The sequence below is a fragment of the Emydura macquarii genome, unplaced genomic scaffold (genome assembly GCF_026122565.2).
Source record: "Emydura macquarii macquarii isolate MOO-44397 ecotype Brisbane River unplaced genomic scaffold, CSIRO-AGI_Emac_v2 contig_1253, whole genome shotgun sequence".
Lineage (NCBI taxonomy): Eukaryota > Metazoa > Chordata > Testudines > Chelidae > Emydura > Emydura macquarii.
The window spans coordinates 38,566,110-38,580,680 of record NW_027131390.1 but is presented as its reverse complement, the minus strand read 5'-3'; the positions used below and the strand labels follow the sequence as shown (position 1 = coordinate 38,580,680).

General features: G+C 48.2%; 1 protein-coding gene and 1 long non-coding RNA gene across 3 annotated transcripts in view; one reads left to right on the top strand and one right to left on the bottom strand.

The window, feature by feature from the left end:
* Positions 1 to 1,756: 1,756 nt before the first annotated feature.
* Positions 1,757 to 7,216, bottom strand: LOC137154036 (uncharacterized). The gene is made up of 2 exons (XR_010920035.1): positions 6,756 to 7,216; positions 1,757 to 2,004 (listed from the first exon to the last, which is right to left on the bottom strand). It is a non-coding gene; the product is annotated as an uncharacterized lncRNA (long non-coding RNA).
* Positions 7,217 to 7,788: 572 nt separating this feature from the next.
* The window catches only part of PHKA1 (phosphorylase kinase regulatory subunit alpha 1), a 59,500-nt gene continuing 52,717 nt past the window's right edge, over positions 7,789 to 14,571 (top strand). For both annotated transcript variants that reach the window (XM_067548522.1, XM_067548523.1), the window contains exons 1-2: positions 7,789 to 8,249; positions 13,229 to 13,387. In XM_067548522.1, the coding sequence (XP_067404623.1) occupies positions 8,172 to 8,249; positions 13,229 to 13,387 (237 nt within the window). In that variant the 5' untranslated portion in view covers positions 7,789 to 8,171. The remainder of the gene's footprint in view (positions 8,250 to 13,228; positions 13,388 to 14,571) is intronic.

Below are 14,571 nucleotides of genomic sequence, written 5' to 3'. Positions count from 1 at the left end.
TGTCACTCAGGGTAGTGAAAAAAACACACCCCCGAGCGACATAAGTTTTGCCAGCATAAGCACTTGTGTGGACAGCGCTATGTTGGTGGGATACGCTTTCCCGCTGACATCACATGGCTACCCAAGTGCTCTTACAGCAGCACAGCTGTCCTGATACAGCTGTGCCGCTGCACGTCTAAGTGTAGACTAGTTCTTAGGACTTGTCTGCACTCGTTGTAATGCTGGCAAAACTTTGTTGTTCTGGGGTGTGAAAAAACCCCACCCGCAAGTGATACAAATTTTGCCAGCATAAGGGCGAGTGTAGCCGTGTTATGTTGGTGTGAGAGAGCTCTCCCGCCAACAGAATAAAGCTACCTAAACGAGCAGGGGCCACTATGCCAGCAGAGAGCATCTCCTGTCGGCACAGTGCTGTCCACACTCACGCTTATGTGGACAAAACTTATATTGCTGGGGGAAGAGAGAGGCTGTTTTTTTCCCCTACCCTAGTGTCACAAAGTTTTGCAGCATAACCACGAGTGTAGACAAGCTCAATAGTCTTTTATTCTCAAGCTAGGATATCTGCATGGCTTCCATGCTGAGACGTGGGGCAATCAATCTCCCTCTGGGTCCTTGGTTGCTAGGTATCAATGTCCTGGTGACTGGGTTTTCCATAGTCTTCTCAAATTTTCCATTGATAATGGGGTCACCATCAGCCAGCCCTTTTAATGAGCCATTTAGGTTAGGGTGACACTCTTACCCCTACGTCTTTTAGCCTGCTCTGCTCTAAAAGCAAACTTGGTCCTTTTCTCCACACTGGCTAGCCAGGCAAAATATGGGGGAAATTCAGGTATATAGCATTCATAAAAATATTACAAAAAATTCCCACTTCATCACACCCTCTCTCTCAGAAATCTGCACTTATTCTGACTCTGAATTTGTCTACCTGCAGCCTCCAGCCATTCCATTCTTCCTTTGTTTGCTGGATTAAACAGCCTCAGCTATAAAATATTTCCCTCCCACAGGCAGAGAGAGACAGTCGGGGGGACTGTCCACACTCCCCTCAGGCAGGGGGAGACAATCAGGGGATCGCCTGCACTCCACTCAGGAAAGTGGGGACAGTTGGGGACTTGCCGGCGCTCCCCTCAGGCTGAGGAGAGACAGTTGGGGGATTGCCTGCGCTCCCCTTAGGCAGGGGAGACAGTGGGGAGATCACTCACATTTCCCTCAGGCAGAAAGAGACAGACGGGGGATCACCTGCCTTCCCCTCAGACAGCAGGGAGAGTCAGGGGATATCCCACGCTCCCCTCAGGAATGGGGAAACAGTCAGAAGATCACCCGCACTCCCTTCAGGCAAGGGGAGACGGTTGTTGAATGACCCAGGCTCTCCTTATGCACGGGGAGACAGTTATGGGATCGCCAGTACTCCTTTCGAGCAGGGGGACGGGTGGGGATCGCCCACCTTCCCCTCAGGCATGGGGAGGCAGTCATAGGATTACTCACACTCCCCTTAGGCAGGAAAAGACAGTCAGGGGATCTCCCAGGCTCCCCGCAGACAGGAGGGATTCTGGGGGGATTGCTTGGGCTCCCCTGAGACAGGGGAGACAGTCGGGGGATCGTCCACCTTCCCTTCAGGCAGGGGGAGACAATCAAGTTATCTCCTGCACTCCTCTTAGGCAGGGAGACAACAAATATGGGTGGCAATATTGTATGTGAAGTTATAAGATTTCCCTGTATGATGTTCAATACTCATGTAGTGCCAACTAGTCCAACAGGTCTGTCTTAAACAAGGGAGTGTATGTTTGCTTTAATTTGCATAGAAGCATTAATCAGAGTCATCAAGCAGGAGAGGCAAACAAAAGAAGCTCGAACAGGTGAAAAAGAAACAGCAGGAAACATCCTTCCACCCTGACTCTGTCTCCCAGTTCCCAGATGGAATTGTTTTTCAAAAGGGTGATTGAAACTATAAAATGAAGGTGAAACACTCCAAAACATTTCTCTCTCTCCCTGTCATCACATTCTCTGCACCTAGGAAGACAAAAGAAAAGAGCCATTAGAGTCTGTGGGAGGGATCTTGACTCCTGACTTGAAGAGTTTAGTCAGTAATCTTGCTGGAAGCAGGGGACGAGAAATTTTGCTTGAATTTAATGTAGCTTGTTAAATTAGGCACTAGTAAACATTGTATCTTTATTTTTCTTGCAACTATTTCTGACTTTTATGCCTCATTACTTGTACTCAAATTCTATTTCTTTGTAGTTAACAAATCTCTTTCATTTTATCTAATCCAGTGTTTAAGTTAAAGTCTCTGGGTAACTCTGTTTAGGATAATTAGCAGGTATTATTCCCTCAAAGGAATAATTGACTTAAAATATTTGTACTGTCCAGGAGAGGGATGGGGGAAAATCTGGGACTGGGGGTGTGTTGGGTTCACTCTGCAGTGTAGCCAAAGATGGAGAGAGCCAGGGTGTAACTGGCTGGCTGCGGTTACACACAGACACTCAGGAAGTGGTTTGGATACTAGAAGGCTGCTTGAGCGGCCAAGGTGGGAGCTACTTCAGCAAGATTGCAGGGAAGGGGTGACACAGTTCTCCACTAATCTGGATTATACCCTAGTATGTCACACCTGAGTTACATAAGGAAGGATTGCTGAGGGTCATCTGGCCCTCTGACTACTACACCATGCTGCTCATTCATGTGACCATTAACAATATTGCGAGGTATGACCCTGAATAGATCAGAAGTGACTACAGGGTCCTGAACATATGAGGTGTTCTCATTCATCCTTTCAGTTAAGGGCAGGGCCCCAGGCAGAGATAGACACATTCTGGAAGTAAATGTATGGCTGTGTGGTGTCACTAGGAGAGCGTTGGCTTCCTCAACCATGGGATGCTACTCTGAGAAGGACTGCTGAGAAGTGATAGGGCCTACCTATCAAGAAAGAGGAAGAATATCTTAGTGAGGTGGGCTTTAAACTAAGTTCAATAGGCGCAGGAGACAAAATGCCACACGTAAGGCCAAAACATGAAGACATGGGTGAAGGGTCAGAATCTGGGGGGGAATATGGGCAATTATAGCAGGGACAGAGGAGAGACAGGAGGGGATACAGAGGGGAAACCTAATGAACATCTTAGATGTCTGTATATTCATGCAAGAAGTATGAGGAATAAACAGGATGAACTAGAAATATTAATGGATAATCACAATTGGTGGGATCATTCACATGGCTGGAATATTGGTCAAGAAGGGCACAGATTGTTCAGGAAGCACAGGCAAGGGAAAAGGGGAGGAGGTGTTGCCTTATATATCAAAGATGTATATCCTTACATTGAGATTAAGATAGAAGTGTGAGGCAGACCTGTTGAAAGTCTCTGGGTAAGAATAAAAGGAGTAAAAAGCAAGGGTGATGTCATGGTAGGTGTCTACTATAGACTACCTAACCAGAAAGAAGAGTTGTAATGAGGCTATTTTTAAACTAACAAAATCATCCAAAGCATGGGATTTGGTTATGATGGGGGGACTCTAGATATCCAGACATCAGTTAGGAAAATACAGCAGGGCAAAGATTATCTAACAAGTTCTTGGAATGCATTAGAGACTACTTTTTATTACAGAAGGTGGAGATAGCAGCTAGGGTAGAAGCTGTTCTAGATTTGAGTCTGGCAAACAGGAGGAACTGGTTGTGAATTTGAAGGTGGAAGGAAGCTTGGGTGAAAGGGACCATGAAACGACAGAGTTCATGAAACCTATGGAATGGTAAGAGGGAAAACAGCAGAATAAAGACAGTGAACTTCGAGAAGGAAGATGTTAGAGAATTGGTAGGGTTGGATCCCCTGGGAAGCCAGCTTAAGGGAAAAAGAGTTCTCATGTATTTAACAAAGACATAAGAAGCAAGAGGAAGATCAAGGACAGTGTAGGGCCATTACTCAATGAGGCAGGGGAGGGGGGAAGGGCAATAACAGAAAATGCAGCAATGGCTGAAGTGATAAATGACTTTTTGTTTCAGTTTTCATCAAAAAGGTTAGCAGTGATTGGACAACCAAGGTAGTGAACATCAGCGTAAAGGGGGTGGGATTTGAAGTTAGAATAGGAAAAGAACAAGTTAAGAATTACTTAAACAAATTAGATGTCTTCAAGTCAGTGGGGGGCTGATGAAATACATTCTAGAATACTTAAGGAACTGGGCGATTAGTGATTATCTTTGAGAACCCCTGGAGGACAGGATAGATCCCAGAGGAAAAGAGAAGGGCAAATATAGTACATCTATAAAAGGGAAATAAAGACAACCTAGGGAATTATAAAATAGTCATCTTAACTTAAGTACACAGAAAGATAATGGAGCAAATAATCAAAAATCAATTTGTAAGCACCTAGGAAAAAAAGGAAGTAATAAGTAACAGACAACATCAATTTGTCATGAACAAATCACGTCAAACCAACCTACTATCCTTCTTTGACAGGGTAACAAGCCTTGTGGATGAGGGAAGGCAGTAGATGTGATATATCTCTACTTCAGTAAGGCTTTTGATACTCTTACATGGTCTTCTCAGAAGAAAACTAGAGAAATATTGTCTACATGAATCTACTACAAAGTAGGTGCACAACTGGTTGGAAAAGATATTTAGAGAGTAGTTATCAATTATGCCCTTCCAGCTTGACTGTGAATATCAAGTGGGGTCCTACCAGGATCTGTCCTGGGTTTGGTTCCATTCAGTATCTTCATAGATGATTTGGGTAATGGAATAGAGAGTACACTAACAAAGTTTGTGTATGGTACCAAACCAGGAGGGCTTGCAAGCAATTTGGAGGATAGCATTAGAATTCAAAATTATCTTGACACACCGGAGAAATGGTCTGGAATAAATCAGCTGAAATTCAATAAGGACAAATGCAAAGTAGCACACTTAGGAAGGAATAATCAACTGCAGAATTACAAAATGGGAAATAATTTCCTAGGGAGGAGTACTGTGGAAAGGGATTTGGGGGTCATAGTGGATCAAGAGCAAAATATGAATTAACAGTGTCACACTGTTGCAGAAACAGTAAACGTTATTCAGGGATGTATTAGCACGACTGTCATAGGTAAGATATGAGAAGTAATTCTTCCACTCTACTCAGCACTGATAAGGCCTCACCTGGTGTAGTGTGTCCAGTTCTGGGCACTATGCTTCAGGAAAGATGTGGACAAATTGGAGCGAGTCCAGAGGAGAGCAACAAAAATGATTAAAGGTTTAGAAAATATGACCTATGACAGAAGATTGAAGAAACTGGGTTTGTTGATCCTGGAGAAGAGGAGGGACAAGATCACAGCATTCAAGTACATAAAAGGTTGTTATGGAGAATAATTTATCACTCTCCTCTTTATAACTACTGAGGACAGGACAAGAAGGAATGGGCATAAATTGCAGCAAGAAAGACTTAGGTTAGACATTAATAAAAACTTCCTAGCTGTCAGAATAGTTAACCATTGGAACAAATGGCCTAGAGAGGTTGTGAAATCTGTCATATTGGAGGTTTTTAAGAACAGGTTAGACAGTTACCCATCAGGGATGATCATAATACTTAATCTTGTCTCAGTGCAAGGGACTGGAGTAGGTGACCTGTTGAGGTCCCTTCCAGTCCTACATTGCGGTGATTCTATGGTTCCCGCCTTTCACTGGAACCTGAAACTGAGCTTTCATTCATTTAAAAGTCTGAGCTTCATTAGGGGAGTAGATCACAACCCTGATTAGATCAATAGGGATCCTTTGCCTTTCTAGATCTCTTCTCCCCATGGATCGCAAAGTGTCAAATTAATGAACATTTGCTAATTTTCATGACCCACCATGGGTCATCAGAGAAGTACCATTGTTCTAAATGGGCTGAAATGGAATGTATGAATCCAATATCCTAATTCTCAGATACACTAATTCCCACTCTGGCAACAAAAAGGGACCTGAAAGTGGGTGCAAACAGCCTCCAGTCCTGCGAATCTCCCATGAGCAAGGGCCCTCCCACACGAGTGTATGGCTGGGATAAAGGCTTTATTCAGGCCCTGCACCCAGCCCTTGGTGCAGAGGACAGATCTAGGATATTCATTGGATGGTTGCTAATACTATCCTCTGTCTCCTGGAACACAGAGGGGCCCAGGGGCTGCAAATTAGAGCAGCTCCAAGGCCCCCAGTGCAGGAATGGAGTAACTGAGAATTGGGTATGGATCCATGGTGTTGGGTCAGCCCATTATACCAGAGGAGGGAGCTGCAAAATTGGTAGCAGTTCCTTACCTGGATCAGAACAGCCTCTAAGATTAGACGCAGGAGTGGTTTGAGCAAATCTCTAGTTATCTCTATTTTACAGATGGGGAAAGAGAGACAGAGGAAATGACCTGCCCAGACAAGAGCTGGAGACAGAACCCAGTCTCTTTCTCTGGGCACTAGATATCACTTCCTGCCTGCCAGAGTTGTGAGGAAAGTGAAGAGCCCACAACAGGCCCAGATCTGTGAGTTAATCCCCTTTTCTCCCCTCGTCCCCGCCTTTCCTTAAAAGTCATTTCTTTCCAGTCCTAGATCCCCTACAGATATGCTGGCTCCTTCTCTTGCACCTCCTGCCTTGCTAATAGTATATGTGTCCCAATTAAACTGTAAACTCCCCTGGGCAGGTCGCTGGCTTATCTGGCATCTGTAAAGCATTATGTGTACCTAAGGTACTATATCAGTAATAAGTGTTCATGTAGGCGAGTGGGTCCCAGGATGCCAGAGACACAAGATGGGTGAGGTGGAAGTTGATCCAATAAAAGATATTACCTCACACACTTTGTCTCAACTCCTGGACAACGGAGAGCCTCTGGTGAACGGTGCCCTAGGAAGGCAACAGATCATTAGAATGAAGTGACTGGCGTAAGGCTGTGCTTGGGCCCCAGTCCTCCTTGGCCTTGGAAACCATTTCCTCCCAGCAGCCTCCGGGGCCGGTCCAAAGAAATGAGTACCCCATTTCATGAGACACCCCCGCTGGCAGGAGGCGGCGTGGGTACTGGCCAACAATTGGGGCCGTTTCTTCTGCTTGCCTAGGTGGTTTCTTAGCCCAGGGTACCCCTTCTTCAGAGAGCTGTGTTACTGCTCAAGTCTCCACCTGCCTCAGCCAGTAAAGCCAGGGCTGGCTCCACGGATGCGTGGAGTGCTGTGCTGTGAGTTAGCCCGGCGGAGCTGCCTGTGCAGCGGACACGTCTCACTTCAGCAGTTCCGCGTCTTTTACACCCGGCCTCAGCTGTTGCCCTAACATAGTAACGCTGGGCGCTGTTGTGAGCGCGCTGCAGAGACCGCAACTCCCCGCGGGCAGCAGGAACATGAGCAGACACGGCGGTTGTGTAGCGCCCTGTGTGTGTGTGTGTGTGTGTGTGTGTGAGAGAGAGAGAGAGAGAGGCAGGCACGCACAGCGCTGTCCCCCCTCTGCGGGGCGGGGAAGGGGTGCGCGTGACCCAGAACTTCCCCACGGCCCCACACAACAACAACACACATACACCAACTCAGCTTCCGAAAGAGAAGTGCCTCTGCAGGGTCCTGGCAGCTCGGTAGCTCATGGGCTGCTGAGCGCGGCGTTCCAGCCGCTCTGGGCCGGGGGAGTCTCGCCCGCTCCTGGTGGGCTGGCCCGGTCAGCTCCGGCTGCGTGCTCCGGACCGTGCTCCGCACCGGGGCCTTCTCATCCTTAAACAGCTCTCCGGGCCGTTATGGTGCTGCCAGGACCGGGGGGGGGGTGAGGCCCCGCCTCTCTTTTCTCCGCCAATCAGCGTGTGCCGGTGTGGCGAGGGGCAGGCTCGGCGCGCTGCTGGGAGCGGGCGGCGGCGGCTGCTGCTGGGACAGGCGGGCGCGGGGAGGGGACTGGGCTTCGGCCGGGTCTAGTCTGCTGCCGGACCGAGCGACCGCCTACTGCCCCGCCGGCCGGCGAGTAGAAGGTGTTTCCCCCCGTCCGGCCCCGCCGCCCGTGCAGGGCCCCGGCGAGCTGGAGTCTGCGAGTGGCTGCAGGACCCCGAGCGCCCGGCGAGCTGCGCCCCGCGCCCCGCCTCCCCCCACGAACTCTGAGCGGAGCCGGGCTCCCTGGGAGGGGCGATCGCGTGTGTTTGGGGCTCGCCTGGCTCCCGGAGCAGCCGCTTGTTGGTTTTAGTTGCTGGTGGCTTGGAGCGGCCGCTGCTGGCCAGGGCGGTCTGAGATCCCTTCGCTCGGACGATGAGGAGCAGGAGTAACTCTGGGGTTAGGCTGGACGGCTATGCCAGGCTGCTGCAGCAGACCATCCTCTGTCACCAGGTGAGCGGCCAAGGGGAGGTGGGCGCTGCGCTGGCTTGGAGGCTGCTAGCTCAGCGTGGGGCTTTGGGGTGGCAGGAGGGTGGGACGGTGGCACTTGGTGTTCATAGCATGCTGCTCCATTGCATGACACTTAGGAGACGGGCTACTAGCTGATCACTGCAGCCCCCCGGTTGGGTAGGTCAGCTAAGGCTGGAAATGGGGAAACTGAGGCAGAGAGATGCTTCGAGTCCACATGTTGAGTCGGTGTTGGAGCTTGGATTATCCAAATCTCTTTGATATTTGTCTAACTCCCTCTAAGGTAGTGTCTGAGCACCTCATGTTCTAATGCATAGCCTCACAACATCCTGTGAGGTAGGGCAGTGCTGTTCTCCCCAATGGGGCTCGGAGGCACAGAGATGCTACAGCTCAGATCCTCAAAGGTATTTAGGGGCTTGATTCCTACTGAAATCAGTGGGAGTCAGGTGCCTAAATATCTTTGATGGTCTGGGCCTAAGTGACTTTCTCAAGGTTACCCAAGAAGGAATTAAGTCCAGGGCTCCTGAGTCCAGGCTAGCACTTTAACCATTGGACCAGCCTTCCTCTCTGGGAGGAAAGCAATTAGAAACTGGCATCCCATGGCTTACAGTCAGTCCTGTGTTCAAACCACTACCTTGTCTTGCCTTTTTGTGAATGTTGTGTTTGCCTGCCAATCCAAGTGACCACTTTTCACTTTCACTATAACTGTACACTGGCTGGGTGTCTCAAGTTGTATCTTGGGAAGTTTTTCTTATTGTGGATTTTCTTTAAGGGGTTTGGATCTTTTTTATTCGCATTCAGAAAGTAGAGCATCCGCATTTGGTCTGTAAAGGCATAGACCAAATGTGGAGAGCATGCAAGCAAACCATATGGATGAGAGCAGAAACACAGCTAATCTTCAGTAAAATGAATCTGATTTAGAGCGCATGTATGTACTGAGCCTTCTCTCACATAAAATGAGGGTGCACTCTTTTTTCACAATCCTAGGACAAGAAGAAACCTGCAGCTGAGCCACATATTTGGTGGTCTATTTAATGCAGTTATGGAAGCATGCTGCTTGTTGACTAGACCCTCAAGAAACTAAAGAAGCTGTTTGGGTTCTCCAAACCCAAACTTCTACCCACCTCTCTTATTCCTCTTAAATCCATGTGATTCTCTGCAGATTGCATCACCATTAGAATTTGGAGCTGGAGATCAGAAACAAACAACTGAATTTTAATCTGGCTCTGCCATTGACTTTATTTGGCTTTAAACAAGTTACTTAATTTCTTTGTCTCCTCCTTTCCTGCTCTGTAATATAGGATAATACCTGCCTCATGGGTATTAGGAGGACTAATTCCGCAGCATTTTAAAAATGTAAAGCATATGTATGCAATGTAGCTATGTTGGTCCCAGAATATTAGAGTGACAAGGTGCTTGAGGTAATGTCTTTTATTGGACCAACTTCTGCTGGTGAGAGAGACAAGCTTTTTGAGTTAGATAGGGCTTTTCTACAGGTCTCTGACAGCGTGTCTCTCTCACCAGCAGAGAAGTTGGTCCAGTAAAAGAGATTACCTCACCCACCTTGTATCTGAAAGGATTATATGTCAGCAATTATATTATAAAAAGTATACTTGCTATTAGTGAATAGGAAACATTTCTAAGCCATCATCTCCTGCTGGATGTAAGTCTTCATTTAAAGTTGTATTGAAAGTCAGGGTTTTTATTTATTTATTTTTCTTTTTAAATAAAACTTTCCAGCTGTGACCATACAGCACTGTCTTCCTGAATCAGCAGACAGACTTCTCCAAGACTGCTGCTGCTCTTATTTTCCCCAGTCTGAAGCAGAGTGAAATTAACATGCCTGATCAGTTCCACTTGCTGATATTCAGAGCCTGGTGGGCAGCAGTGAAAAACTGAGCATTTTGTTGATTTCACCTGGCATCTAATTTGGAGAGGTATGAGCAGCAGCTGAGGTAGGTACTGGAGCTTTCCTGGGGGAGGATCCAAAAGGCAGAGGTTAAGGGAGGGATGGAGTAGTGGAGAAAATCCGTCTCCCTCCCCCTCCCCCCCAGCTGCCTGACTTGTAGTGAGGATCGCCATACCCATCCCCTCCATCATGCCTCTTAGTGTACATCTACCTTGGAGCTGGAAGATGTGATTGCTAGTGTCAATAGACATACCGGCTCCAGCTCTGATTGAATTAGCATGTTAAGCTATGACTAGTGGTGTAGGTGCAGCAGTGCAAATGGTGGGACAGCTATCTGCCCTAATATGTGTCTAGGGTCTCAGACGGGATTGTACTCCGGCTGGCTCAGGGCTTGCCTGGGTATGCCTGTCTGAGCTAGAAATTACAGCTCCAGCTCCAGTGCAGATGTACGCTAAGAGGTGTGATGCAGGGGGTGGGTATGGAGATCCTCACTACAAGTCAGGCAGCTTTGGGGTAGTGGGATATAGTTGGATAGAAGGCTTCAAATTTCTAACATCTACTGTGCAGAGGTTGCTATGAAGAAGGGAGCCCCCACTCAGGGTCCAAGGGCAGCACCATGTTGGGAATCCTAGGAATTGAGGGAAGTGCTTCTCACCAGAGCAGTTCAGTGTGGTGGGGGGTCTGGGTGGGGAGGTGCCCTTCATCTTTCAGATCATCCTCCAACTGGTAGGTGTCCTGGCCAACTTTTCAGGTTCTAGGGTAAGTGCTTGTTACAAAACTGCCAGCACCCATGGATAACTCTGCAGTAATGTATGAGTGCAAGGGTGGGGGTAGAGACAATTTGATTATGGAAGCAGATCTTACCTCCCTGTTTCTCAGCTCCCTAGTGCATAACAGGCTGGAGCTCCCAGAGCTCTCAAATTCTTGATCATCTGAGGCACAGGCCATTCAGCTGCATCTTGAGACCAACTGCCAGGCCTGAGGGGGCGGGGGCCTCTGGAGCATTCGGTTTCAGACTTTTGAGTGGCTAACTCCCCAAATTCAAAGTGTCCTAGTCTAGGTCCCCAAAGAGTCTGGATATAAACGGAATGAGGCCATCGGGGAGAGAAATGCACACTTCTGAGACAAGGCAGCCGAGTGGGTGGGAACTGAGTCACATGGAGTCTCCAGAGAAGCAGATTTGCAAGGGAGTAACTCCCTTCTCTGAAGGTGTCCAGCTGGCTCCTGTTCTCCCCCTGGGGTGGCAGGTGCTGTAAACAGTGTTGGGGTTCGGGGGCTGCGTACTGAGGGGGAGGGATAGGTGTCCGTAATGTAAAATAAAGAGCATCCCATTGCTGAAAGTATTCCTCTGCCTTTCTGGCCAGTTGTGAGTCAGCCCATGGAAAGCTCTGAAGCTGACTGGAATAACTGTTCTAGCTGACGGCGTGGGAAATAGCCTGCCCTCTTCAGTTGAGAGAGTCCCCTCCCCACCGGGCCCTTGAAACGGGTCCCAAACAATGAGTGTTTGTGTTGCACTGGAGCAACTGATCTAGTGAATGGGGGATTAAAACCAGGCTGGGTGAACTGAGCTCATAGGGCTGGGGGCGGGAGTTCATCAGGAGCTTGGTACAAATGCAGTGGTGTCGGTTTACGTGTCAGTCATGATGTTTGCGAACGCCAGGCTGGCACAGAGCTGCAATGCCCACATGACATATTAGCTGCCCCCCTTGGAGGGGCAACTCTGCTGCTGCTCAGACTCCAGGCAAGGCTCTGGCAATTAGTGACGTATCCTAGTTTATCTTTGCAGTGCAGCAATACTTGGGTTGGCTGCATATGGCAGATTCCTGAGCAGAGGAGGTGATGGGATCCATGGAGCTCAAAAACGTGTGAGAGGAAGAGGTGGCGCTCCTGTGCGGGGCAAGCACTTGATGCGTGGCTGGTGGCCAGCTGGCTGGCCTGGAATGGTCAGAGAGGATGAGGGCACTGAGACTGGAATTTGACTGTCCCTACAGCACAGCCAACAGGGCTGAGCTGAACGATTTGGATGATGCATGCTGTGATCCACACCTCTGGGACCAGCAGTGAAACTGATCATTACAGAGCTGCTGGGATGTGCATGCGTTCTGGCACAACTTCAGTGGATCGTTGGGCACCTTGGGGGCATCTGCTGCACTGAGGAGTGCAGTGGCCTGATAGACTTGGCAGCAAAGGGGCTTAAGCTGTTCCAAGTTTGACCTTCTTCTCCCAAACTTCAAGCCTGAGTCCTACAGTGTATCGAACCCAGTCCCCTGTGCTCACATCACAACACACAACTGGCCACAAGTCACTTCGGGAGAAGACCCTGGGGAAGTTGGCAGTTGACTCTCACCTCCTACAGAACATGCTTCCGGAGCAGAGTGTAGATCTCTTAAGACCTACTTTGAGAACATCTGCCTAAGCACTCTGCAGTCCTAAGGTGTCTTCGCCTTTGCTGGATGTCCCTTGTAAAACATCTGCCTTTACAGCGTTCGGTCTGTTGCAGTGCTTGCGGGTTCGTGGCTTTTCAAAAATGAGATGTCTTGCACTTCAGAGAGTGTGAGGTTTTTAGGGAGGAAGGAATGTTCAGTGGCTAGGACACCAGCACAGGACTTGGGAGACCCAGGTTCAATTCCTTCCACTTTTCCACAGCTCCCTGTGTGACTTTGGCCAAGTCATTGAGATGCCATGCCTCAGCTTCCCCATCTGTAAAATGGGGATATTAGCACTGCCCTAGCTCATGGGGGGTTTGTAGGATAAAGAGACATTAAAAAAGTAAAGTAAGACCACTAGAAGATTGTGAGGTGCTCAGACCTTATGTTAAGAGGGCCAGATGGGTGGTCAGGTAGGTATGCTGAGTCTGCCTTGGCATATAATACTAAGAGCCCTTGTTTTCCCTTTTATTATTTGCTTTACTCATGGATAAACAAGACCCTCTAGTTTCCTCCCATTCACAATGTGTTTATCTGCCTAAAGGCCAGCATTCCCCCAAATCTTCAGGGTTGGAAAGCTGACTTCCTGTCTTTCTTTCCCCCCTCGCCTGACCTCCCTGGTGCTGCAGGACCCGGTGACAGGACTGCTCCCAGCCAGCTGTGATCACAAAGATGCCTGGGTCCGGGATAATGTCTATAGCGTGCTGTCAGTGTGGGGCCTGGGCTTGGCATACCGCAAAAATGCAGACCGTGATGAGGACAAGGCAAAGGCATACGAACTGGAGCAGGTAAGAGAAACCTACAGGAGGGATGGCTTGGAAAGCTCACAACTCACATCCCAAGATTCACGTGCAACAAAAACCCTTTAAACTACAGGCTTTAGCTCTTTCTAAACACTGGAGGCTGAACTTAAGATTTAACTCTTATGAGCAGGGTCCCTTGTATTTCATCACACAGTAGTAGAGGAATTTTCTGTAGAGTCCCATCTTACTCTCAAAATCATGCTCCAGAATCACTTTATTGATTTTTCTTTCAAGCTTAAGGCTTCTAACCCTTATAGTTGACTCTGATGCTTAAGGTGAACAGGTGCACCAATGTCTGAGCCTGCAGATAGCCTGAAACGATAGGTCTGCGTGGAGTGAACTGCAACAGTTCCACTCACTAGGGTGTTTGTTACCATACGGCTTCTGAGTTAATGTGATTGCTCTCCATTTGGGTGTAGCTTCTATCCACGGGATATAGCCCACAATCCCCAAACATTTCCTAGGAGCCAGAAGTCCTAACTGACTCTGCTGTTGAACCCTCCAGTCTCCCTTCCCCCCAAAAAAACCCAAACAAAAAACCTTTCTACATGGCTTTTTTCACCAGAGAATTCTGCAGCTTGGTGGAAATGTAAGGGCAGCAAAACTCCTGAACTTAGTACTGAATTACACAGTTAGGACTCTGATACCACAATGAGAGGCACTGGTATAAGAGTCCTAACTCAGCAGATGGAGAAGGAATTCTGTTCTGAATGTCTTCATCACTTTCATATTTAATTCCATAAAATTCCCTCCTCCTCTTTCTTTGTTCCTCTGAAGCTGCTGAAGAATCTTTACTCTGCACTTGAGGGTACAGAATCGAGTTTGTTTGCCATGGGGCCTTGCTTGTAAGGCTAGCATAAAATAAACAAACCCCAAATGGGTGTCTCGTTGGCAATACAGCAACAGCGTAGTGTCAGACCCGGAGAGTTTAAGGCCAGATCTTCAAGTCTGTCCTCTTGTATATCACAGGCCACCAGCACCCGCACACGCTCTCTCCCCTTGCACCTAACCTCCTGGGAGAGCTTAAATTCAGGCAAAAGCAAACTTGCAATCAGAAGTGTCACTTGTCCTTTAAGCTATGCTGTAACAAACCTCTCCGTGGGGAGATCAGTATATCATGGCTGTGCTGTGTAGCTGTCAAAGTTCCATGCCATAGTTCCAATATTGTT